The 27080-nt window shown below is 49.3% G+C and overlaps 1 protein-coding gene across 4 annotated transcripts; it reads left to right on the forward strand.

Moving 5' to 3' along the window:
- Nucleotides 1-138: 138 nt before the first annotated feature.
- HTR1D (5-hydroxytryptamine receptor 1D) lies at nucleotides 139-26795 on the forward strand. Of its 4 annotated transcripts, XM_028838298.2 has the most exons (4): nucleotides 170-350; nucleotides 13491-13621; nucleotides 21071-21129; nucleotides 24753-26795. In XM_028838298.2, the coding sequence occupies exon 4, from the start codon at nucleotides 25527-25529 to the stop codon at nucleotides 26658-26660; it is 1134 nt and encodes a 377-aa protein (XP_028694131.2). In that variant the 5' UTR covers nucleotides 170-350; nucleotides 13491-13621; nucleotides 21071-21129; nucleotides 24753-25526; the 3' UTR covers nucleotides 26661-26795. The 4 variants fall into 4 exon arrangements, with proteins under 4 accessions (XP_014986040.2, XP_077826623.1, XP_077826618.1 ...); XM_015130554.3 differs by lacking the exon at nucleotides 21071-21129 and having other exon boundaries at nucleotides 139-350; XM_077970492.1 differs by lacking the exon at nucleotides 21071-21129 and having other exon boundaries at nucleotides 153-350; nucleotides 24864-26795.
- Nucleotides 26796-27080: the final 285 nt, after the last annotated feature.

Consider the following 27080-nt stretch of genomic DNA (forward strand, 5'->3'; position numbering starts at 1 on the left):
TCCGGACCAGCCCCAGTCGGGAGGCCAGGGGCCAAGCCTTCCTCCGGGCGGGCGGGGGGCCGAGTAGGGAGGGAGCCCGGCGAGGGAGGAGCTGGAGGAGGGAGTGAGGGGGAGCGGCGGGCGCGGGAAGGGGAGCGCGGAGAAGGAGCCGCAGGGCGCTGGGAGGGGCGGAGGCAGGTGCGGGATCGCGAGGGCGCGAGCCGGGAAGGGCCCCGGCGCGGCGGGGCGGGCTGCCCCGGAGCTCGGCGGGGGTCGCGGCGGAGACAAGGCGGCCGCTGCGGGGAGATGCCGCGCGAGGAAGTGGATCGGGCGGGTACGCCGGGTGTGCGCACCTGCGCGCCGGGCAGCGGGTAAGCGCTCGGGGCCGCGTGCTCTCCGGGGAGTGGAAGCGTCTGCAGCCTGGCCCCAGCGGCGGTCCGCGAGGAACTGAGGCCAGGAGCGGCGCCCCTCCTGGGGCCTCGGGGGCCCAGGGCGTCCCGCCTCTCTGTGCCCTCGGACGGGCGCGCGCCAGGGAGAGGGTCCCGGAGGACTTGCCCGGCCGGAGGGAGGCGACCAGGGGTCGCCGTCAAGATCCCCGGGAGAAAAGGGAGGGCTGAGGCAGCGCCCGGGGCGGCTGCGGGATCCCACGCACGCGTTGGGGGTGCCCAGCGCCCAGGCGAGATCTGGAGGGGCGGGAGTCACCCCCGGGCCGGGGACTGCGACGCCCCCGGAGGGGCCCCGGTCGCAGAGGGAAGCCGGGCGCTGCCCCCTGCTGGCCAGGTTCGGGCGCGGCGCCGTGGAGCGGCCGCCCCTCTCTGGAGGGAGTTGAAGGGGCGTACGGTGTGGAGTCCCGGCTGGCTCCGGGCTGGGGCTGACCGGCTCCGTCACCTTGGGCAGGTCACTGCATCTCTCCGAGCCTCAGTTTGCACGTCTATCAAATAGAGGGGGATTCTCTGCCTTGCAGGGTCCGTGGGAATACGTGAGATCCGCGCTAGATGCTTTTTTAGAAACTGTAAAGTTCTATGTAAATCCTAGCTAATCACATAATGCTGGAACTGGAAGGGCGCTAAGAAATCTGCTTTATTACAAATGGGGAGAGTGGGGAATCCGTCTTGCCCAAGGTCATACTACCAGTAGAAGAATCTAAGACTAAAGTCCCCAGGTCTGGGAAAGTTCGGGATTAAGAGCAGGGCTCTCAGTCAGGGTGGTTGCATTAGCAAACTGGCCTTGGCCACCTACTAGCTGTGTGATCTCGGGAAAGCCCTTACCTTCTCTGAGGCGTGATTTCCTCCCATATGAAGTGGGGACAACAATGCTCACCCCACAGGCTTACAGTACAAATCTAATGGGAATGTCACTCAGCACAGCCCCTAGCTCCAAACAAGAGCTCAGCCACTGGTGGCCATCATTTCTCTGAGTAGCAGCAGCAGCAGCAACCCCTCCACTCTTCCTTGCAACCAGCTTCCAGTGTTTTCCAGTTGAGCCTGTGGTGTGGGTCTGTGCTGTCCTCTGGATCACACAGCCACTGGCTGGGGTCTCAGTCCTCCTCACAAGGACATTTGGGGACACTTTATCAGCAGCAAGCGAGGCCACTGGGGTAGCCGGCCTTTTTCAGTCTTTAGTCCTGCTCCACTGGTGGGGAGAAGTAGGCAGGCTTTGTCATTGGGACATCCAGGAAACCAGGACCTAGAGGGTGGCTAGGAGGGAGGGACCAGGCCAGCTGGACTTGACTGGCAGGGGCTAGGGCCTCTACCCCTACAACAACCTCCACAAGCGCTTCAGGGCCCCGCCCTCAGACCAAGGCTTTGACCTCATGAACAAGTAAGTCCCAGTGCAGCCCAGGGGTGGGGGATGGAGATCATGTCTCTGCAGCCACAGAAACCCTGAGCCCTAGTGCTGGCTTCCCGGTCCCAGGCCTGCCTGCTGGCTCATCACCACCCAGAACCTAGTACAGGGCCAGAAATACAGAGATGCTTCCTCAGGGTAACTGACAGAGTTACCCGATGGCTCAATAATGAGGGCGGGTCCACTGGGTCATCCCTTCTCTCCTAGGCCACAGATGGATGACTGTTTTTTTTGGTGAGAGTGATGTGAATGTGAGCAGAAATGTAGATTCTCAGAGTGTGGAGTTCCCAGGCCTGAGAGGTCTCTTTCATCGCACAGATGGTTCCCGTCTAAGGCCCACAGAGGGGCAGGGGTCAGCCGTGTCTTCCAGGAAGCTGAATTCAGTAGACACCACTCAGGCTTTTTGTTTATTTGTTTTTGTTTTTGAGACAGGATGGTGCTCTGTCACCCAGGCTAGAGTGCAGTGGTGTGATCATGGCTCGCTACAGCCTCAACCTCCCGAGTTCAAGTGATCCTCTTGCCTCAGCCTCCCCAGTAGCTGGGACTACAGGCATGCGACACCTTGCCTGGCTAACTTTTGCATTTTTTGTGGAGACAGGGTGTCGTCATGTTGCCCAGGCTGGCCTCGAACTCCTGGGCTCAAAGAATCTACCCTCCTCAGCCTCCCAAAATGCTGGGACTACAGGTATGAGCCACAGAGCCTGGCCTGCTCAGTCTTTCACTATTCTCAGCAGCAGTTGATGCTGCTGACCATTTCTTCTCCCCAAAACACTCTTCTCTGGGCCCCTGTGACTTGACACTCTTACATTGTTCCCTCGTCTTCTCTGTTGTTTTTGCGGCTTCATTCTCCTTTCTACAGCCCTTAGATGCTCTGCTCCCCCAGGCCCTCTGCTCCTCTCCTAGTAGACACTCTCCCTGGGTGATCTCAGCCACCCCATTGGCTTTAGTTATCACCTCTATGTACATGACTCATACATGTATGCCTCCAGCCCAGATTGCTCCTCAGGCTGTTGACCCACCTATTTATTTTCAGCCAAGCACTGTTCTAGGCCCTGGGGATACAGGGATGAGCTAGACAGGAGGTGTATGTTAGCAGGGCATGAGGCAAGTGGGGGGCGTGTGGGAAAGACATGCAATAAACAAACAGGCAGAAAATACCAGATCGGGTTAAGTGCTAAAATGTGCATAAACCAGGGTGATGTGGTGGAGGAGGGGAGCTGCTTTATATTGGCTGGTCAAAGTGTTGCCAAAGGGGTGATATTTAGGACGAACAACTGGTAGGAGATGAGGTCAGAGAGATGGCAGGGGTGGCAGCAGATCACGTAGGGCCTTGTAAGCCATAGGAGTTTTGAATTTTATTCAGAGTGAAGTGGGAGCTGTTGGAGAAATGTATTTATTTATTTATGAATGAATGAATGAATGAATGAATGAATGACAGAGTCTGGCTTTGTCGCCCAGGCTAGAGTGCAGCGGTGCACTCTGGGCTCACTGCAACTTCCAACTTTTGGGTTTAAGCCATCCTTCTACCTCAGCCTCCAGAGCAGCTGGGACTACAGGCGCGCACCATCATGCCCAGCTAATTTTTGTAGTTTTTGTAGAGATGGGGTTTCTCCATGTTGCCCAGGCGGGTCTTGAACTCCTACCTCTGGAATTACAGGCGTGAGCCATTGCACCCAACCAAAAATGGAGAGGAGGAAATACGGATCCTTCTCCAGAGCCTACTTGAGCCTTGCAAGAGAAGTTATTTCCTGTTATTTGCCAGTCTACTGTGCTGTGAACACTGGAGGGGGAAGGAAATAGGTAAATCTTCAAGGAGCTTCCAGCAGTAGGCAGTAAGAGGCACAAACAAACCTGGAGTCGAGAGAGGGCTTAAAGGAGAGAGATTTTGCTCTCAGTTGACCAGGGAAGACTTCCTGGAGGAGGTAGCTTTTGAAAAGGACCTCAGAAAGCAGAGAGAGGGGCTGGGTACAGTGGCTTACACCTGTATCCCAGCACTTCAGGAAGCCCAGGTGGGCAAAGTGCTTGAGCCCAGGAGTTCGAGATTAGCCTGTGCAACATGATGAGACCCTATCTCTAAAAAACAAAAGAAAAATTTAGAAAGCAGACAGGAGTACAATAGATATGTATGAAAGGGAATGGGAAAGAGTGCTGTTCCAGGCAGAAGGAACAGCCTGAACTAAGGCACGAATGCCCCAAACATGTAGTGGAGACAAGGGAGAGAACACAGAATGTGTAGGGGAATGAAAGGTCTGGCCTGTTAAGAGAAAGGCCCTAGACCTTGCCATTGATATGTGAGCCTCTGTTTCCTTATTGTTTTTTTGTTTTGTTTTGTTTTTAGATGGAGTCTCGCTCTGTCGCCCAGGCAGGAGTGCAATGGTGCGATCTCAGCTCACTGCAACCTCTGCCTCCTGAGCTCAAGCGATTCTCTTGCCCTAGCCTCCCAAGTAGCTGGGACTATAGGCGCGTGCCACCGTGCCCAGCTAATTTTTGTGTTTTTAGTAGAGACAGGGTTTTACCATGTTGGCCAGGACGGTCTTGATCTGACCTTATTATCCGCCCGCCTCGGCCTCCCAACGCTTATTATTTTTATGAAGTAACTGGTTAAGCTCTGGGGAAGATAGTGAGGAAGAATTCAAAGCCTGGGCTAGGTGTGGAAGAACAGGATAAGGTCTGCTACAAAAGAGGCGCTGGCCAGGTGTGGTGTTTCACTCCTGTAATCCCAGCACTTTGGAAAGTCGAGTGGGGTGGATTACTTGAAGTCAGGAGTTCGAGACCAGCCTGGCCAACATGGTGAAACCCTGTCTCTACAAAAATACATAAATTAGCTGAATGTGGTGGCATGCACCTGTAATCCCAGCTGCTTGGGACGCTGAGGCAGGAGAATCACTTGAACCCGGGAGGTGGAGGTTGCAGTGAGTGGAGATTGAGCCGCTGCACTCCAGCCTGAGCAACAGAGTGAGACTCCCGTCTTAAGGAAAAAAAAAAGGGCACTCAAGAGGGCCTGCTATGAGTGAGGTGGCTTGAGTTTAGGGCCCCTGTGGAACATCAAGGAGGGATGACCAAAGGATATTTGGGGTCAGAGGTACAGAGAGAGGAGTCAAACAAAGGTAAAACTGTCAGTATTCTTTTTTAATTCATTCTTTGAGTAAATCTCAGCATCTGTGAGTATTAAGCCTAAAATATACAGCTATGAACAAAGCTGTATCCCTGCCTCGGGAATGCACCATCTTGTGGGGAGACAGACCCAGGCATTGGACTGCAGGATAATGAGATGTGTATTACAAATCCTAAACACAAGGCACTGTGTTGGCATAGAGAGAGGCTGGCTCCACTTGGGCAGGAGGAGGACAAATTTCAGTAAAGAGGGGAGAGTTAAACTTGGTCTTGAGAGTGAAGTTGGAGCTGGATGGTGGGTGAGAGGGACGGGCATGCCACACACAGGGCAACTCATGCTTCATGGCATGAGTTGCCCCTTCCTTCTGGAACTCAAGTCTAGCAAGGAGACAGTGTGGGGTGGGCAAGAAAGCCCAGTCCAGGGGAGTCCAGTGTGATGTATACATTAGAAGGCCAATGGGGTGTAGAGAAGGGAAGTGATCAGGTCCCTCCCTAGTTACCAGGAAACTTCCCGAGAGGGTGGGGGACATGAGCAGAAAGGCATTCCAGGTAGAGGGAATAGCCTGTGCAAAGACTCAAGGAAGTAATAGAACTGCAGTGTTTTTGCAGCCAAAGGTCTCGGCCAAGAGGTGGGCTGGAGGTGGGGTCTTCTGTTCAGTCCAGGTGAATAGGAGGATGAGAGGAAATGACCGGGCTATGTGATCCCTGGATAGGTAAACAATAGGAAATGTAGAAAAAGGATTTGGGGCTGGGCATGATGGTTCACAACTGTAATCTGGTACTTTGGGAGGCTGAGGCAGGAAGATCACTTGAACCTAGGAGTTCAAGACCAGCCTGGGCAACATAGGGAGACCCCATCTCTATAAAAAAATTTTAAAAAATTAGCCAGGCATGATGGTGTACCTGTAGTTCTGGCAACTTGGGAGGGTGAGGCAGGAGGAAGGCTTGTGCTCAGGAGGTTGAGGCTGCAGTGAGCCACAATCGTGCCACTGTACTCCAGCCTAGGCAAAAGAGAGAGAGAGCCTGCCTAAAAATAAATAAATAAAAATACATACATACATACATATATACATACATTCACACATAAAAAGGATTTGGAGTGTATTGCAGGGAAGAGTTATCCAAGGTTCAATCCTGTGGAATAGGTATCATTGGCCCCAGCTTCTCTTCACTTGCTAATTCCTTGTTTGTTTTTAACTCAGGACATGGTATGAGATTTCACTTGTTAATTCTATTTGCCCTCTCACGCTCAGCTTCAAAGCCACTTTCAGAGTGAGACCTCAAGGTTGCAGCAGGCTACCTGTCCCCCTACTTTCCTTCCCATAGCTCCCTGCATGCCCCACCGTTATCCTCATCATATCTGTGGTCTTCATTGCAGGATGGTTTCCCCAGGGCCATTGTAAGTCCTCCTAAGAGCAGAGTCCACATCTGCATTGCTCATGCCAACATGTGGTAGACTTTAAGTATATTGTAGTTGAATAGATGAGGAAACAGAGAGGTTGAGTAATTTGCCCAAGGTCACAAAGCTAGAAAACGGGTCAGGTGAGACGTGAATTCGGTCTACCTGACTCCATAGCTGTACCTAGCTCCAAAGTTTGTGCTCTGAATCACAGCTGTATTGTGGCTCCCAGAAGAGAAAGCAGATGGTAAATAGCAACTTCGTATCCTGTAAACACTAACAAATTTTGGTGTTTGGTTTCAAGAAAATGAATTCCTGTTGTTAGTACTTTGTTTACCCAGTCTAGAGAAGATAGCTTCTCCTCTGTCCTGGAAATATTCACTCCATCAGCTCCAAGTGTTCTCTGGGGACCCAGGTGTGCAGCATCTGTGGGAGAAGAGAAGAGACAGGTTGGGCTCCAGTATAGGGGGGATGCAGTTCTAAAGTCTTCTTGCAAAGTATGGTCAGCCCTGCCAGTCGGCTCCCAGGATTATTCACCTGGTGTGGAAACTCAGATGAGAGCTGGGGGGAGACTTGAAAATGCCAGAAGTATATAGTGTGAAATGGGTCTGAGAGCCTCTGGATACTTCTGTCCATCAACTCAAATTCCTGCTGCAAGTAGGAGCCAGTAGAAGGAGCCCTGGTGGGAGTCTGAAGACTTGGTCTTAGCCTGTAACACACTGTGTTACCTTGAGCAAGTGTCTTGCCCTCTCTGAGCCCATTTCCCTGTCAGCATCATGAGGAGTCGGACTAAATGATTCCTAAGAGTCCTTCCTGTCTAATACCCTGATACCCTTCTGAAATCCAGGGGCTGACACTACTGCTACCCCTCACACCACCACCGTGTGGCAGAGCTGCAGCATCTCCTGAGAGCTTGTCAGAACTGCAGACCCGGCCGGGCATGGTGGCTCACGCCTATAAACCCAGCACTTTGGGAGGCTGAGGCGAGTGAATCATTTGAGGCCAAGAGTTTGAGACCAGCCTGGCCAACATGGTGAAACCCTGTCTCTACTAAAAATACAAAAATTAGCCGGGTATGGTGGCACATGCCTGTAGACCCAGCTACTCAAGAAACGGAGGCAGGAGAATCACTTGAACCTGGGAAGTTGCAGTGAGCCAAAGATCACATCATTGCACTCCAGCCTGGGTGACAGAGCGAGACCCGGTCCCAAAACAAACAAGCAAACAAAACCCTGCAGACCCACAGAATCAGCATCCAAATTTTTTTTTTTTTTTTTTTTTTTTTTTTGGAGACGGAGTCTCGCTCTGTCGCCTAGGCTGGAGTGCAGTGGCCGGATCTCAGCTCACTGCCAGCTCCGCCTCCCAGGTTTACGCCATTCTCCTGCCTCAGCCTTCCGAGTAGCTGGGACTACAGGCGCCCGCCACCTCGCCCGGCTAGTTTTTTGTTTTTTTTTTTTAGTAGAGACAGGGTTTCACCGTGGTAGCCAGGATGGTCTCAATCTCCTGACCTCGTGATCAGCCCGTCTCGGCCTCCCAAAGTGCTGGGATTACAGGCTTGAGCCACCGCGCCCGGCCAGCATCCGAATTTGTAATAAGATCCCTGGGTAATGCATGTACACATTCAAGTGTGAGAAGCTCCGCAGTCACCACTTCCTTCCCCTTCCTTTGGGTTGTGCCAAGCTCCCATCACCAGGCCTGTCAGAGAGAGGTCCTGTTCAGGAGATAGTAGTGGAGCCTGGCACATCACAGGTACCCAGTACAGATTTCTTGAATGTGTGGGGTAGGTATTTATGGAAAGAAGGAAGTGGAACTGACTTTACCTGGCACCTTTTATGGATGGTGGAGCGTGGAGTTGGGCAAGCCCAGATTCCAATCCTAGATCCACAGTGCCCCATCTCCAGGGTCTTAGGCAAGCCATTTCTGTGAGCCTCACTTTCCTCCCCTGGGAAGTGGGAATAATTGATAATAATAATAGTATCGACTACAGAGGGTTGCAGTCAGACTTCAATGAGTTAATACATGAGAAGCTTAGAACAGTGCCTGGCACATAGTAAACTCTCAATAAATGTTGGCCACTACTTTACTACTGGGGCCATTCCGACCCCTCCTCATCCCCATGCCCACATAGCAGCCCCGGGCCCCCTCCCTGCTGTCCCAACCCCCTCCCTGGAAATGCAGTTCCCTGAGGACAGACTCCTGATCTGAGCCCTAGGGAGCACTATCACCGCTGCTAAGAGCCACTGCTAGAGGAGGACCAACCAACAGAAATACAACGTGAGTGACACATGTGCTTTTTCAATTTAGGAAATTTCAAAGTAGCCACATTTTTAAAAAGTGAAAATAGGCTGGGTGCGGTAGCTCATGCCTGTAATCCCAGGCATTTTGGGAGGCTGAGGCAAGCAGCCTAGCCAACATGGTGAAACCCCATCTCTACTAAAAATACAAAAATTAGCTGGGCGTGATGGTGGTGCACGCCTGTAATTTCAGCTATCCAGGAGGCTGAGGCAGGAGAATTGCTCGAACCAGGGAGGAAGAGGTTGCAGTCAGCTGAGATTGCGCCACTGCACTCCAGCCTGGGTGACAGAGCAAGACTCTGTCTCAAAAACAAAACAAAACAAAACAAAAAGTGAAAATTTTATTTATATATTCTACTAACCTACCACATCCAAAATATTACCATTTCAACATGTAACTGATACATTTATTAGTGAGCTATTTTACACTTTTTTTTTAACATTCTTTTTTTGAACCAGGTACATCTCAGGGACTACATTTGAAGCGCCCAGTGGCCACACATGGCCAATAGTGGCTATTTTATTTCTGAACTTTGGCTGTCAATCCCAGCTATGCCATATATTACCTGTATGGCTGGGAGCCAGTCATTTTACCTCTCTGGACCTCAGTTTCTTCGTCTGTAAAATGGGTGCACTAATTCATTCCCCGCACCCCCAATTAGTAATAATAGGAGCAGTTGGTGATATATATATATCACCAAATTTTTTTTTTTTTTTTTTTTGAGACACCATACCCGGCTAATTTTTTTTTTCTTTTTATTTTTATTTCTTTTTTTTTTTTTTTTTTTTTGAGACGGAGTCTCGCTGTGTCGCCCAGGCTGGGGTGCAGTGGCGCGATCTCGGCTCACTGCAAGCTCCGCCTCCTGGGTTCACGCCATTCTTCCGCCTCAGCCTCCGAGTAGATGGGACTACAGGCGCCCGCCACCACGCCCGGCTAGTTTTTTGTATTTTTAGTAGAGACGGGGTTTCACCATGTTAGCCAGGGATGGTCTCGATCTCCTGACCTCGTGATCCACCCGCCTCGGCCTCCCAAAGTGCTGGGATTACAGGCTTGAGCCACCGCGCCCGGCCTCTTTTTTTTTTTTGAGATGGAGTTTTGCTCTTGTTGCCCAGGCTGGAGTACAATGGCACAATCTCGGCTCACTGCAACCTCCGCCTCCTGCGTTCAAGCGATTTTCCTGCCCCAGCCTCCCAAGTAGCTGGGATTACAGGCATGTGCCTTCATGCCCAGTTACTTTTATATTTTTAGTAGAGACAGGGTTTCACCATGTTGGTCAGGCTGGTCTCGAACTCCTGATCTCAGGTGTTCTACCCGCCTCGACCTCCCAAAGTGCTGGGATTACAGGCATGAGCCACCGTGCCTGGCCACCTGGCTAATTTTTGTATTTTTTGTAGAGATGGGTTTTTGCCATGTTGCCCAGGCTGGTCTCGAACTCCTGGCCTCAAGCAGTCTGCCCACCTCCATCTCCGAAAGTGCTGGGATTATAGGCATGAGCCACCACACCTGGCTAGATGGTAAGAATTTAAAACCTCTTTACCCACTTTCCCACAGCATGAGTGAATATAGTGAGTTGTTAACTTCAAAGGCTCTTGCCGGCTGGGCACAGTGGCTCACGCCTATAATCCTAGCACTTTGGGAGGCCAAGGTGGGAGGATCAGTTGAGGTCAAGAGTTCGAGACCAGCCTGACCAACATGGTGAAACCCTGTCTCTACTAAAAACATTCAAAATTTAGCTAGGCGTGGTGGTGGGTGGTGTAATCCCAGCTACTCAGGAGGCTGAAGCAGGAGAATTGCTTGACCCTGGTGGGCGGAGGTTGCTGTGAGCCGAGATTGCACCACTGCACTCCAGCCTAGGCGACAGAGCAAGACTCCACCTCAAAAAAAAAAAGAGGCCCTTGCCTTTTAACAGTGTGTTTGGTGGTTTGAGGTGGTCTCTTGCCTGTTGAAGGCTTGTGGAGATCCAGTGCAAGGTTAAAAGCAGGAAGGCACTGGGGCCTCATATTTCCCTAACCATTGCAAAGGCCTTGAAAACAGGTTTCATCTGTCTTTGACTTTTTTAAGGTAGTCAAATTGTCAGTGATGAAGATAACTAGGTGTCATCCAGGCCAGTGGTTTTTCATCTTGGTTTCACCTTAGAAGCAGCTGAGAAGTTTTCAAAAATCAGTGCCTGGGCTCTGTCCCCTGGAGGGTGAGGCCTAGATATCTGTTGTTGTTTTTAACAGACTTTTCTTTTTTTTTCTTGAGATGGAGTCTCACTCAGTTACCTAGGCTGGAGTGCAGTAGCACGATCTCAGCTCACTGCAACCTCTGCCTCCTGGGTTCAAGTGACTTTCCTGCCTCAACTCCTGATAGCAGGGACTACAGGCGCGTGCCACCACACACCACACCCAGTTAATTTTTGTATTTTTTGGGGGGGGGGGTAGAGACGGGGTTTCACCATGTTGGCCGACTGGTCTCGAACTCCTGACCTCAAGTGATCTGCCTGCCTCAGCCTCCCAGTGTCCTGAGATTGCAGGTGTGAGCCACTGTGCCCGGCCTGACTTGTATTTTTAAAGCTCTTGCAGGTAGGTGATTCTGATGCTCACCAAGAGAATCTCTGATCTGATCCAACTACCTCATTTTCAAGTTGGAGAAACCGAGGCTTGGAGGAGGAACTGACTTATCCTAGGTTACACAGAAAGTTAGCAGCAAAGCCAAGCTAAAGCCCGGGGCCTCTGCCTCTCAGGCGTGTGCTCTGTTCTCAGGGCCCATTCCCCACCAGTTCCTGGACCCTTTCATAGACAGGTGTTGATGCCTTGCTCTGGGCCAGGTGTCAGGGCTACAGGGGTGAATGAGACATGGTCCCTACACTCAAGGAGCTCTTGTTACTGTGTCAGAGGCCGTCCAATATGGTGAGAGCTAGGGTGGCAGGCTCTCAGGAAAGGGGTACCTGAACCAAGCTGGGCTTGGGGGGAGGTTAGGGAAAGCTTCCTGGGGAGACACCAGAGCCTAACTCTGAAGGGTGACTTGGAATTAGGCAGCCAGAGGACTGAAGAAAGGACATTTTCCAGGCAGAGGATACAGCAGGGAAAAAGGATCAGCAGGAAACAGCACTGGAGCCGGGGCTATGGCAGGAGGGTACTGGAAGAACAGGCAGGTCTGTGCTGCTGCAGTGTGAAGGTCACAGCCAGCTATGCTGAGAGATGGGGTTGGAGATGGAAGGAAACACCAGTTCATGAAGGGTCTCTTAAACCAAGCTGTGAAGCCTGGGCTTAATCCCGGGTGCAGCGGGAGCTACTGGAGGATTTTAAGGGAGTGACCTGGTCAGACTGTTAGTTGGGTGGGATATGGTTAGAGAATGGGCAGGGGCCAAGAGTGGAGGCTGGGAGACCATTGAAGCCAGGAAGGATGGTTTCACTCTCCTGAAACAGAACAGTGGCAGTAGGAGTGGAGAAGGGAGAGAAGAGTCAAGGCAGTTAGGTGTGGGCAGTAGAATGGACAGAATCCAGTCATTCAGTGAATGAAGGGGCCAGGTGTGGTAGCTCACGCCTATAATCCCAGTACTTTGGGAGGCGGAGGAGGGTGGGTCACCTGAGGTCAGGAGTTTGAGACCGTCTCTACTGAAAATACAAAATTAGCCGAACCTGGTGGCGAATGCCTGTAATCCCAGCTACTCGCGAGGCTGAGGCAGGAGAATCACTTGAACCTGGGAGGCGGAGGTTGCAATGAGCTGAAATAGCGCCACTGCACTCCCGCCTGGGCAACAAGAGTGAAACTGTCTCAAAAACAAAACAAAAACACACACTCAGTGAACGAAGGGACTTTATCAATTGGCTATTGCTATGTAACAAGCTACCCTCAAACTTGGTGAAATAAAACAACAGCATTTATTACTACGAATCATGCATTTGGAAGTTGGCTGATTTAATCTGAACTTGGCTGGGTATTTCTTTTTTTTTTCCCATAGGTTATTGGGGTACAGATGGTATTTGGTTACATGAATAAGTTCTTTAGCAGTGATTCATGAGATTTTGGTGCACCCATCACCCAAGAAGCATACACGGCACCCTATTTGTAGTCTTTTATCCCTTGCCCCCCTCCCACCCTTTCCCCCAAGTCCCCGAAGTCCATTGTATCATTCTTTTTTTTTTTTTTTTTTTTTGAGACGGAGTCTCGCTCTGTTGCCCAGGCTGGAGTGCAATGGCTGGATCTCAGCTCACTGCAAGCCCCGCCTCCCGGGTTCACGCCATTCTCCTGCCTCAGCCTCCCGAGTAGCTGGGAGTACAGGCGCCCGCCACCTCGCCCGGCTAATTTTTTTTTTTTTTTGTATTTTAGTAGAGACGGGGTTTCACCGTGTTAGCCAGGATGGTCTCGATCTCCTGAACTCGTGATCCGCCCGTCTCGGCCTCCCAAAGTGCTGGGATTACACATTGTATCATTCTTATGCCTTTGCGTCCTCATAGTTTAGCTCCCACATATCAGTGAGAACATACAATATTTGGTTTTCCACTCCTGAGTTACTTCACTTAGAATAATAGTCTCCAGTTTCATCCAGGTCGTTGAAATGCCATTATTTAAATGCTTTTTATGACTGAGTAGTATTCAATCGTATAAATCAGTTTCTTTATCCACTTACTGATTGATGGACATTTGGGTTAGTCCTATGATTTTGCAATTGCGAATTGTGCTGCTATAAACAAGCATGTGCAAGTATCTTTTTTGTATAATGAGTTCTTTTCCTCTGGATATACACTTGGCTGGGTATGTCTGCTGATCTTGGCTGGGCTCGCACATGTGTCTGCTGGTTGTGTGAGAGGCTCTGTTCTAGGCTGGGTTTGGCTGGAACAGCTCTGCTTCATGTCCTTGTCTCTCCCTGCAGGGACCAGTGTGCTAGCCCAGGGATGTTCTTCTTATGGCAATGACGGAGTGCAAGCAGACACATGCACAGCCTCTAGAGGACTACATTTGGCACCAGCTTACTGTCACTTTTGCCTCATTCTGTTGACCACAGTGAGTCCATGTTGAACCCAGAATCAAGGGACAAAAAAATATACTCCTTTTGATGGGGGCAGGGAGAGGTGGCACAGGGCAGTAGAAGCATCGAGCTGAGCTGAGAGGGACACCAAACTGCCATGTGAACTTGGGCAAGTCACCTACCTCTCTGTCACTCATGTGACAGTCACGTGACATTGGTGCTGTTGTTTGCATTTTCCACATGAAAAAACTGAGTGCGGCCAGGTGTGGTGGCTCACACCTGTAATCCCAGCACTTTGGGAGGTCGAGGTGGGTGGATCACTTGAGGTCAGGAGTTTGAGACCAGCCTGACCAACATGGTGAAACCCTGTCTCTACTAAAAATACAAAAATTAGCCAGGCGTGATGGTGTGTGTCTGTAGTCCCAGCTACTTGGGAGGCTGAGGCAGGAGAATCGCTTGAACCCGGGAGGTGGAGGTTGCAGTGAGCCAAGATCGCACCATTGCACTCCAGGCTGGGCGACAGAGCAAGACTCTGTCTCAAAAAAGGAAAGGAAAGGAAAGGAAGAAGAAAAGGAAGAAGGAAGAATGGAAGGGAAGGGAAGGGAAGGAAAGGAAAAGGACTGGGTGCAAAGAGGTTCAGTGATGACTCCAAGTTCTCCCTGTAATCAGTGGAGCTGGTGCCTGAGGCTCTTAGGCAGTTAACCACTATTTTTTGGGGGGCGGGAGGGCAAAACTTCCAGAAAAGCAAAAGTACCCCAAACACAAGTGTGCAGCCTGATGAATTTTCACAAAGTGAACCCAGCAGCTCAAGAAACAGAACATGACCTGCACTCAGACGCCCCCCTTATATTCTCACGGGAAACACAATAGCCTGACTTCCCTCAGTGTAAGTCAGTTTTGCCTGTTTTTGAACTTTATGAAGTTTAAATCACACATGACGCCCGGCTTCTTCTGTTTAACATTATGTCTATTAGATTCATCCACCTGTTTGTGTGTAGCTGGGAACCATTCTCATTGATGAAGAGTGATTCTTATAATCACTCTCTCTTATACGATTATGTCACAATTATTTATTCATTCTACTGTTTGTTGTAGTAGTTATTTTTTAGAAACAGGGTCTTGCTCTGTCACCCAGGCTGGGAGTGCAGTGGCACTATTAGAGCTCACTGTAACCTCAAACTCTTGGGCTCAAAAGATCCTCTTGCCCCAGCCTCCCAAGTAGCTGGGACTACAGGTGGGGGTGCTGTCATATCTGGCTTTTTTTTTTTTTTTGTACATGAGTGTTCACAGCCACTTTATTTGTAATAGCCCATCAAGTAAATGGATAAACACATTTTGGTGTATCCATACAATGGAATACTATTCAGTAATAAAAGAGAACATGCAATAACATGGATGAAACTCAAAACAGTTACGCCGAATGAAAAAAGCCAGGCAAAAATGAGTAGATCTCTGATTTTACTTATGTAAAATTATGTAAAATGCAAACCAATCCACACTGATGGTATTAGTGTGTTCTCAAGCTGTTAATAAAGACATGCCCAGTGAGACTGGGTAATTTATAAAGAAAGAGGCTGAATTGACTCACAGTTCCACATGGCTGGGGAGGCCTAACAATCATGGTAAAAGGTGAAGGAGGAGCAAAGTCATGTCTTACATGGCAGCAGGCAAGCGCTAATATTCTTTAACTTTTTTTTCTAGAGACTGGGTCTCCCTGTGTTGCCCAGGCTGGTCTCAAACTCCTAACCTCAAGCAGCCCTTCTGCCTCGGCCTCCCAAAGTGCTGAGATTATAGGTGTGAGCCACTGTGCCTGGCCCTATTCTACTGTAGACGCTTGTTTAGGTAGTTTGCAGTTTGGGGTTGTTATGAATAGTGCTGCTATGAACAATTCTTGCATGTATCTTTTGGTGGATGTACATACATGTTTTTCTTGGGTGTACAGCTAGGAATGGAAGTACTGGGCTGGGAATTTGGCGAACTTTTATTTTCTGTGTTTCACAGAGGTGTTTGTTTGTTTGTTTAAGATAGGGGCTCACTCTGTCGCCCAGGCTAGAGTGCAGTGGCACCATCATAGCTCACTGTAACCTCAAACTCTTGGGCTCAAGCAGTTCTCCCACCTCAGCCCCCCAAATAGTTAAGACTACAGATGCATGCCACCATGCCTGGCTAATTGTTAAATATTTTGGAGAGATGAGGTCTCGCTATGTTGCTCATGCTGATCTCAAACTCCTGGCCTCAAGTGATCTCACCTCATCCTCCCAAAGCACTGGGATTACAGGCATGAGCCACTATGCCCTGCCCATTTTCCAGATTTTATGATTAGAGAAACTGAGGTGCAAGACTGATTTGTTTACACCTCAAGATACTGATTAGATTTTAAAACTGGCATTCAGATATAGGTAGAAAGAGAGAGCATGAAATGGGGGAGATGCATACACATACACACACACCCATACCCATGTTAAAACTTTCCAGATTCGGCTGGGCACGGTGGCTCATGCCTGTAATCCCAGCACTTTGGGAGGCCAAGGTGGGTGGATCACCTGAGGTCAGTAGTTCGAGACCAGCCTGGCCAACCTCGTGAAACCCCATCTCTACTAAAAATAAAAAAAATTAGCCGGTTGTGGTGGTGCATGCCTGTAATCCCAGCTACTCTGGAGGCTGAGACAGGAGAATCGCCTGACCCCGGAGGCGGAGGTAGCATTGAGCCGAGATTGCCCCACTGCACACCAGCCTGGGCGACAGAGTGAGACTCTGTCTAAAAAAAAAAAAAACAAACCGAAAAGAAAAAGAAAGAAAAAGAAACTTCCCAGATTCTTCCCCACACATGTTCTATCCAACCCTCATTATATCTCTGGGAGGTAGACTCGATACCCTGATTTTTGCAGAGGAGAAAACTAAGGCTGTAGGAGGTCCCATGCAGGAGAGAGAATGAGATGAAATAACAGCTGTGGGTGCATTTTGTAAAATATAAAGCCCTGTCCAGATTTGCGCAGAGTGATTTCTCCACCCAGAGCTCACTCATCTGTACTACACAGCATCTACAGCAAGAACAGCCACAAATTACTCTGTGGGGGATGTATTCTACTGCAACAAATCTTTTTATCACAGAGCCTTACTTTTTTCTTCCAAAGAGATGAGACTGGCTTCTAAGGACACATTAAACCCATACATCCTTTTTGTTTCTGGCAAGGTTTTATGACTCACTTAGTTAAAGAGCCCTCAGAAAGTGGAGGCGACAGATCTTCCTGCAGGCTGAATGAGCTCTGGGTAGGACGCTTTTGTAAGAGGCCGGCTTTTGCTTTTGTAAGACGCCGGCTTTTGCTAGCCGGGTGCGGTGGCTCATGCATGTAATCCCAGTACTTTGGGAGGCCGAAGCGGGTAGATCCCCCAGCACTTTGGGAGGCCCAGATGCGTAGATCGCTTGAGGCCAGGAGTACGAAACCAGCCTGGCCAACATGGTGAAACCCCCTACTAAAAATACAAAAATTAGTTAGGCGTGATGGTGCATGCCTGTAATCTCAGCTACACGGGAGGCTGAGGCAGGAGAATCAGTTGAACCTGGGAGGCAGAGGTTGCAGTGAGCTGAGATTGGGTCACTACACTCCAGCCTGGGCAACAGAGTGAGACTCTGTCTCAGAAAAAACACCTGCTGTGTGCCAGCCACTGTGCTAGGCATGTTCTCCCTACTTCATTGAAGCCACATAACAATTCTGGGTGAAAGATGTCATTACCCCAATTTACAGATGAGGAAGAAGGGCCCAGGAGGTGAAAGGACTTGGACCCCACAGTAGGGATTGGTTAGTGGGAAGGAACCAAAAGTCCCCTGTCTTGACTGGGCACAGCGGCTCAGCCTCTAATCCCAGCACTTTGGGAAGCTGAGGCAGGAGTATCACTTGAGCCCCGGAGTTCCATACCAACCTGGGCAACACAGCGAGACCCCGTCTCTACAAAAAAATATTGAAAATTCACTGGGCATGGTGGCTTGTGCCTGTAGTCCCAGCTACTTGGAGGGCTGAGGTGGGAGGATCACTTGAACCCGGGCAATCGAGGCTGCAGTGAGAGCCATGATCGTGCCACTGCACTCCAACCTGGACGACAGAGGAAGTCCCTGTCTCTGAAAATGAAAAAGAAGAAGAAGAAAGTTCCCTGTCTTACTACCATTTCTCAAAGGCTGCTGTGTCCATGTGAACTGGCTCAGCTGGGAAAACACGAGTTGGTACAAATGAGGTTTCCTGGATAGAAGGTCGCTTATGGACATACAGGGATGGGAAGGAGTATTCCCTGGCCTGGAAGCCTCCTTCCTTCTCCTCTCCCAGGACAGGTGGTTCCTCTCCCTCAGCTTCTTTCTCTGCTCCGTTCTCCTGCCTCTCTCTACAGACCTGTTTTTTGTTTACCTTTGGCTTTTCTATTCCCCCCAAACCTTCCTTGATTTGGTAAAGGCTGCAGCCTGACTCCAGCCGCAGGACCCTTGGCCTGCAGATTTATCTTCCCCCATCTTCTATCCAGCCCAGCTCCCCATGGTCACCAGTCTAAACTCCCAAGAGAGAATCTGATTGGCTCATTTTGGGTCACATGTCCTCCCTGGTCCAATCAGCTGTAATCAAAGGTGGTCTCTGAAACAGGCCGAGATTGGTACATAAGTCTCTCTGTCTGCTTTTCTCTTTGCACCCCTCTTCAGAGATGCCAGACCTGGGAGATGCATGGTGTGGCTGGAGTCCACGTGATCTGGACTTCAGGGGAGATGCTTGTGGCCTGGAGGTGGAGGCGGGGCCGAGAAAGGTCCTTGCTTCTGCTGCTGCTATGATGGCCCCTGGGAAAATGGGTGGGCAGGGAGGAAGCTCCTTGGTATATCTGGGTTTCTGGCAATGGCAGACATCTCTCACCAAAACGGTCAGTGATACTTTGTTTCTGGTGAGGGAAGTGATCTTGTTGCCTGGATATCTGAATTTGGTTGGATGCACCATAGAGAACCCAGATAAATCACATTTGTGGTCACCATTGACTACAAGGCCAGGCATGGTGGCTCAGGCCTATAATCCCAACACTTTGCGAGGCCAAGATGAGTGGATCACTTGAGGCCAGGAATTTGACACCAGCCTGGGTGACATAGGGACACCTTGTCCATAAATAAATAAATAAACAAAAAGAAATAATTTACTATGTTGAGCATTTTGTATCCATGATATTGACAGTTCTCCCCAAACTCCTGTGAGATTTGGATTATCATCTCCATCACTGAGGCTGTGCAGGCTCAGAGAGGTGAAGTTATTCGCCCAGTGGCCACAGCAAGAAAGCGAACCAACAGGAATTGGGACCTGAGAATGCCTGCTCTTAGCCACTGTACTCCTCCTTTGTTAGCATCATTACATTTGTTCAGGACTCTTCTGTTCACAACACATCACATACATTTGATCTTGCTGGAGCTACTCAATACTCCTTTGGGACAGCACAGCCAGGCTTTTGTTCTTATTTCACCAAGGAAGTAACTAAGGGTCAAAGAGGTTGTGCTTTGCCCATGGTTACCCAGCTGGTCAGTGGCAGAGCTGGGACCGGAATGCAGATCTTCTGCACTAAAAATTATCAATAGGTATTAATGTATCAACATATTATTGCTGGTAATAGGATTCTTTTTCATGATATACAAAATAGATTGAGAAAAATTACATATACTACCGAGTGCGATGGCTCACGCCTGTAATCCTAGCACTTTGGGAGGCTGAGGAGGGCAGATCACCTTAGGTCAGGAACTCAAGACCAGCCTGGCCAACAAGGTGAAACCCTGTCTTTACTAAAAATACAAAGAATAGCCAGGCAGGGTAGTACGCACCTGTAGTTCCAGCTACTCAGGAGGCTGAGGTGGGAGGATCACTTGAACCCGGAAAGCGGAGGTTGCAGTGAGCGAAGATTGCATCACTACATTCCCGGCTGGGTGACAGAGGAAGACTCCATCCCCCCGTTAAGAAAAAGAAAGAAAGAAAAATTACACATGCATCATTCCCTACAAAGCAGTACACACACACACACACACACACACACACACACACACACACACACACGAATAACAATATTAATGCACTCACCACCTACTTAAAAAATAGAACATCAGGCTGGGCATGGTGGCTGATGCCTATAATCCCAACACTTTGGGAGGCCAAGTTGGGAGGATCACTTGAGCCCAGAAGTTCAAGGTTGCAGTGAGCTATGACTGTGCCACTGTACCTGGGTGACAGAGCAAGATCCTCCCTCTAAAAAAAAAAACAAAAAAAAAGGCCAGGCATGGTGGCTCACACCTGTAATCCCAGCACTTTAGGAGGCCAAGGTGGGAGAATTGCTTGAGTCTAGGAGTTTGAAGACAAGCCTGGACAACATAGGGAGACCCCATCTCTGCAAAAACATTTAAACATCAGTTGGGAGTGGTAGTGTGTATCTGTGGTCCCAGCTACTCAGGAGGCTGAGGTGGGAGGATCACTTGAGCCCAGGAGATCAAGACTGCAGTGAGCTCTGATCACGCCCCTGCACTCCAGCCTGGGTGACAGAGCAAGACCCTTTCTCAAAAAGGCCTGGCGTGGTGGCTCACACCTATAATCCCAGCACTTTGGGAGGCCAAGGCAGGCTGGCCAACATGGCGAAACCCCATCTCTACTAAAAAAAAATACAAAAATTAGCCGGGCATGGTGGTACATGCCTGTAATCCCAGCTACTTGGGAGGCTGAAGCAGGAGAATCACTTAAACCCGGGAGGCGGAGGTTGCAATGAGCTGAGATAGTGAAAAGAATATAATTGAAACTTTTAAAACCCTTTATGATTATATTCCTCTGTCCTTTTCCCTCCAGGGGTAACCACTATCCTGAATTTTATTTATTTATTTATTTATTTATTTATTTATTTTATTTTATTTTATTTTTTTTGAGACAGAGTCTCGCTCTGTCGCCCAGGCTGGAGTGCAGTGGCGTGATCTCGGCTCACTGCAGCCTCTGCCTCCCGGGCTCACGCCATTCTCCTGCCTCAGCCTCCCGAGCAGCTGGGACTACAGGCGCCCGCCACCACGCTCGGCTACTTTTTTTGGATTTTTAGTAGAGACGGGGTTTCACTGTGTTTGCCAGGATGGTCTCGGTCTCCTGACCTCGTGATCCGCCCACCTCGGCCTCCCAAAGTGCTGGGATTACAGGCATGAGCCACCGCGCCCGGCCCCTGAATTTTATATTTTTAATTTCTTTGCTTTTCCTTATGGTTTTGCCACATATATTTATCTCCCTAACAGTTTGTTTCTTCTTGCATGTTTTTGACTTTGGCACTCTGCCTTGTTTGTGATAATCACCATTTTGGTGTGTGTAGCTGTGGTTTACTCTGTTTTGCTTCTCTGTAGCACTCCATCGTAGGACTATGCCATATGCTACCATTCTGCTGTTGATGGACGTTTGGTTGTTTTTAGCTGTTTGCTATTTCATGCTACTAGGACCATTCTTGTTTCTGTCTTCTAGCGAACACAGAAGAGTTTCTCTGCCATGCATACCCAGCAGTGGAATTGCTGAATCATGAGGTAGTCATCACATCTTTAGTTTTATGAAATAATACTAAATTGTTTGCTTCTTTAGTTTTATGAAATAATACTAAATTGTTTGCTTGTGAAGTATCTCCAATCACTGTGTTGCCCAGGCTGGTCTTGAACCCCTGGGCTCAAGCAATCATCCTGCCTCAGCCTCCCAAGCTGCTGACTCTTATTAACTGACATGACATGATCAGATTTAAAATGCTGTACTTTTCTACTAGGTGAAAATGGCACCTTGTTGTCATTTTAATTTTTCTTTCTTTCTTTTTTCTTTTGTTTAAAATAGATAGTCTCGCTATGTTGCCCAGGCTGGTCTTGAACTCCTAGGCCCAAGCGATCCTCCCACATGAGCCTCCCAAAGTGTCGGGATTACTGGCATAAGCCACCACACCCGGCTTTCATTGTCATTTTAACTTTTTTTTTTTTTTTTTTTGAGATGGAGTCTTGCTTTGTCGCCCAGGCTGGAGTGCAATGGCACGATCTTGGCTCACTGCAACCTCTGCCTCACAGATTCAAGCGATTCTCCTGCCTCAGCCTCCTGAGTAGCTGGGATTACAGGTGCCTACCACCACGCCCGGCTAATTTTTGCATTTTTAGTAGAGATGGGGTTTCACCATGTTGGCCAGGCTGGTCTCGACCTCCTGACCTCAGGTGATCCACCGGCCTCAGCCTCCCAAAGTGCTGGGATTACAGGTGTGAGCCACCATGCCTGGCCTGTATTTGTTATTTTATTATTTGAAGTGTGACGGGAAAGAGAGAGTTGCTTATGGAGCTACAGTCCATGTCTCCAAAGGCAGCTAGATTATGAAAACTTCTCCCACCTTTGTTCACAATGGGGGGGGATAGCAGGCAGGAGAGAAGACAGCCTCTGAATTGTGCTACTTCTTTCAAAGCTACAGCCTAGCTTTCCTCACCAAGTCTGTCTGCTCCTGTCCCTGTGTCCCTGTCCTTCTTCCCAAGATGTCACCGAGGGCTGGAGGGCTTGCACACACACCAGCCTCCTGAGCCTTTCTGAACCCACGCCTTTCACTGAAATGAGGTCACTGGAATGCTTGGAACTCAAGGAGTGACCTCATGAGTTTGTGGGGCCGGCACACCAGGCTTCCATGGGAAATGACGCACCTCAGTCACCCAGACTGTCTGCAGGGGAGAAAGTTTCGAAGAGCCAACCAGAGTTCACATTTTCCCCGTGAACCAAAATGGGAGCAAAACTTCAGCCAGAGGCTTTTGGGGTGGAGCCTGGGGAGAGTGGGGGTAGGAGGGGGTCGTCAAACCAGCTATGCATGCATGCCTTAAGGCTTTTCATCCTCAACTGAGGCAATGTAGGCAAGGGTAGAAATTTCTTGAGATCTCTGGACCTGGTTTTTCCACTTCCAGCCAGGTGGCCTTATTTTTTTTGAGACAGAGTCTTGCTCTGTCTCCCAGGCTGGAGTGCAGTGGCGCCATCTCGGCTCACTGCAAGCTCCACCTCCCGGGTTCAGAGCATTCTCCTGACTCAGCCTTCCGAGTAGCTGGGACTACAGGTGGCTGCAACCATGCCCAGCTAAATTTTTTTGTATTTTTAGTAGAGACGGGGTTTCACCGTGTTAGCCAGGATGGTCTCGATCTCTTGACCTCGCCCACCTCGGCCTCCCAACATGTTGGGATTACAGGTGTGAGCCACCCTGCCCAGCCCTTTTTTTTTTTTTTTTTTTTTTTAAGGCAGAGTTTCACTCTCGTTGCCCAGGCTAGAGTATAATGGCGCCATCTTGGCTCACTGCAACCTCCACCTCCTGGTTTCAAGCAATTCCCCTGCCTCAGCCTCCCAAGTAGATGGGATGACAGGCATGCACCACCACGCCTGGCTAATTTTGTATTTTTGGTAGAGACAGAGTTTCTCCATGTTGGTCAAGCTGGTCTTGAACTCCCGACCTAAGGTGATCCACCTGCCTCAGCCTCCCACAGTTCTGGGATTACAGGCAAGAGCCACTGCGCCCAGCTGGTGATTGATTTTTAAAACATTAAGGAGCTAAAGCTGCTCGTGGCTGTAATCCCAGCACTTTGGGAGGTCAAGGCTGGAGGATTGCTTAAGTCCAGGAGTTTGAGACCAGCCCTGGCAACATAGCAAGACCCTGCCTCTATGAAAACAAACAAACAAACAAACAAACAAAAAACAATTAGCTGGGCATGGTGGTATGTACCTGTAGTTCCAGCTACTTGGGAGGCTAAGGTTAGAGGGTCACTCGATCCAGGAGGTCGAGGCTGCAGTGAGCTGTGGTCATGCCACTGCACTCTAGCCTGGGGGACAAAGCTAGATCCTACCTCAAAATAAATAAATAAACAAATAAATAATTTAAAAATTACTGGTTTATTATATAGAATTCAAATGAACAACCAGAAGAAAAGGTATCTAGGACAAGGTCTGAAAAAGCTTCAAGGGGCCAGCCACGATAGTTCACACCTGTAATCCCTCCCACTTTGGGAGGCCGAGGCACACGGATCACCTGAGGTCAGGAGCTTCTAGACAGACACCTGGATACTTGCGCCAACCCAGAAGTTCCCAAGATTTTTTTGCAGCTAGGTTTCCAGTTTCCATTTGGAAAGTTGAATGTATTTTCTGGATTAAACTTCCACAATGGGGAAGGAAGGAAGGAAGGAAGGGAGGGAGGGGAGAAAGAAAGAGAGAAAAAGGAAGGAAGGAAGGAAGGAAGGAAGGAAGGAAGGAAGGAAGGAAGGAAGGAAGGAAGGAAGGAAGGAAGGAAGGAAGGAAGGAAGGAAGGAAGGAAGGAAGGAAGGAAGGAAGGAAGGGAGAGAGAAAGAAAGAACGAACATAATAAAAACATTTTTAAAAATAGACTTCCGGCCAGGTACTGTGGCTCATGCCTGTAATCCCAACAGTTTGTGAGGCTGAGGCGGGCGGATCACAAGGTCAGGAGTTCGAGACCAGACTGGCCAACATGGTGAAACCTCGTCTCTACTAAAAATACAAAAATTAGCTGAGTGTGAGGGCGTGTGCCTGTAGTCCCAGCTACTCGGGAGGCTGAGGCAGGAGAATCGCTTGAACCCAGGAGGCAGAGGTTGCAGTGAGCCGAAATCGCGCCACTGCACTGTAGCCTGGCAATAGAGTAAGACTCCGTCTCAAAAATAAATAAATAAATAATAATAAATAAATAAAAAATAACATTATTCATGCTCACTATAGGACATCTGAAAAATTCAAATGAGTAGAAAAAGTAGAAAAAAGGTCACAACCTTTACTTTGTAGAGAAATACATGATGACAATTTGGCTTCTTTCCTGATGGTCTTTATCTTTCCCCGTGTACAGTTTTATTTTGTTTCCATTGTTGCTAAATAAATAGAATGACGCTTTCTGATTCACAACTTACAGAGCTGATTTCATGTACTTCTAACAAGCTTGTGATGATTCCAACAGCTATGACACTTTGTCCCCTGTGGGAATTGCCTGGGTGGGGCACATCACCCACCCCTGTATTCTGATACTTTCTAGAATGCCAGTTCCACAGCACCATGGCCAGCTTTAAGTAGTATCTTTTTAATCATGTAGTTCATTTCAGGCTTCCACATTGTCCTTCTAGAACCTAACTCTATTTTTTTTTTCTTTTTTAAACCCCAGATCTTCTGAACATGTCCCCATTCCGTGAGCCCACAGTGATCTGTTTGTTTTGCCTGGTCCCAGCTCATGCATTCTTCAAGTCTTGGTAACCAGGATGTTTTGTCTGTTCAGGCTCTAAACGATCAGTGGGACAGGAACCGAAGTTAAGTAGCTCAGGATGCATCAAGATGAACTTGGGAAAACCGCGAGCCGCTGTGCTGACTGGACTGCTTCTCTGAATCAGCTGGAACTTCTTTTTGTGTCTAGTTTTAAAAGCTCCTCGGAAGCAATCCTAAATCCAGAATCGTTTCAATTATTATGAGGGGAATTCTGAAGTTCTCATTAAACACACGAATGACTCAAGCTTTGAAAAGAGCCAGATGCCACAGGCAAGAATCCCAGGGCATTGCCCACCTGGGTGTGATCCCCTGATAACTGTCTAACGAACTCAGCATGTGTCCCCCGGGCATGACCATCTGCTGGGCAAAGCTCCAGGACCCTGAGACATCCTGGAATTCCTGTGGTTTAGGAAAGACCTTTAACTACCAGTGGTAGTTGTCTCATCGTTCTTCAAATAATCTGGTCTTGTTTATTATTATCATTACTATTTAATTTTATTTTATTACAGCTGTACTTGGAGAATAGTCCGGTCTTGAGGCCTTTTCACTGTGGTCTGTTCTAGTGTATGGCTCCCACCAGTGTGAAGCAGAAGGATGACTTTGCTCTGTTGTCAGGACAACCTTGAAGGAAGGAGCCAAATGTGTGGAGGTCTGTGGGAAGAGAGAGCCACCTAGCATGTCCCCACTGAACCAGTCAACAGAAGGCCTTCCCCAGGAGGCCTCCAACAGATCCCTGAATGCCACAGAAACCCCAGAGGCTTGGGATCCCAGGACCCTCCAGGCACTCAAGATCTCCCTTGCCATGGTCCTTTCCATCATCACACTGGCCACAGTCTTCTCCAACGCCTTTGTACTCACCACCATCTTACTCACCAGGAAGCTCCACACCCCTGCCAACTACCTGATTGGCTCCCTGGCCACCACCGACCTCTTGGTTTCCATCTTGGTCATGCCCATTAGCATCGCCTATACCATCACCCACACCTGGAACTTTGGCCAAATCTTGTGTGACATCTGGCTGTCTTCTGACATCACGTGCTGCACGGCCTCCATCCTGCATCTCTGTGTCATTGCTCTGGACAGGTACTGGGCGATCACGGATGCCCTGGAGTACAGTAAACGCAGGACAGCTGGCCATGCGGCCACCATGATTGCCATCGTCTGGGCCATCTCCATCTGCATCTCCATTCCCCCTCTCTTCTGGCGACAGGCCAAGGCCCAGGAGGAGATGTTGGAGTGCCTGGTGAACACCTCTCAGATCTCCTACACCATCTACTCCACGTGTGGGGCCTTCTACATTCCCTCGGTGTTGCTCATCATCCTATATGGCCGGATCTACCGGGCGGCCCGGAATCGCATCCTGAATCCACCCTCACTCTATGGGAAGCGCTTCACCACAGCCCACCTCATCACAGGCTCTGCAGGGTCCTCCCTCTGTTCGCTCAACCCCAGCCTCCATGAGGGGCACTCGCACTCGGCTGGCTCCCCTCTCTTTTTCAGCCACGTGAAAATCAAGCTTGCTGACAGTGCCCTGGAACGCAAGAGGATTTCCGCGGCTCGGGAAAGGAAAGCCACTAAAACCCTGGGCATCATTCTGGGGGCTTTTATCATCTGCTGGTTGCCCTTCTTCGTGGTGTCTCTGGTCCTCCCCATCTGCCGGGACTCCTGCTGGATCCACCGGGCCCTCTTTGACTTCTTCACCTGGCTAGGCTATTTAAACTCCCTCATCAATCCAATAATCTACACTGTGTTTAATGAAGAGTTTCGGCAAGCCTTTCAGAAAATTGTCCCTTTCCGGAAGGCCTCCTAGTCTTATTCAGTGATGACTCTTGTTATCTTTTGTGTCCTGTAACCTAATCAGGATTTTTTTTTAATTATTATTTTCTGAGACCTGGATTAATTAATGATATCTTGAGTCTTGGTTCAATTAACAGAATTGTTCTTTTTCCTGTTGTTTTCTTAACTTCTGAAAGAGCTGTGGGCAGGGGGGCAGGACTGAAGATTTCACTACTTAGCATAATATTTTCTTTCTTTCTTTCTTTCTTTTTTTGAGATGGAGTCTTGCCCTCTTGCCAGGCTGGAGTGCAGTGGCACAATCTCAGCTCACCACAGCCTCTGCCTCCCGGGTTCAAGAGATTCTCCTGCCTCAGCCTCCAGAGTAGCTGGGACTACAAATGCGTGCCACCAGGCCCAGCTAATTTTTGTATTTTTAGTAGAAACGGGGTTTCAT

Source organism: Macaca mulatta, chromosome 1, assembly GCF_049350105.2.
Source record: "Macaca mulatta isolate MMU2019108-1 chromosome 1, T2T-MMU8v2.0, whole genome shotgun sequence".
Taxonomy (NCBI): Eukaryota; Metazoa; Chordata; class Mammalia; order Primates; family Cercopithecidae; genus Macaca; species Macaca mulatta.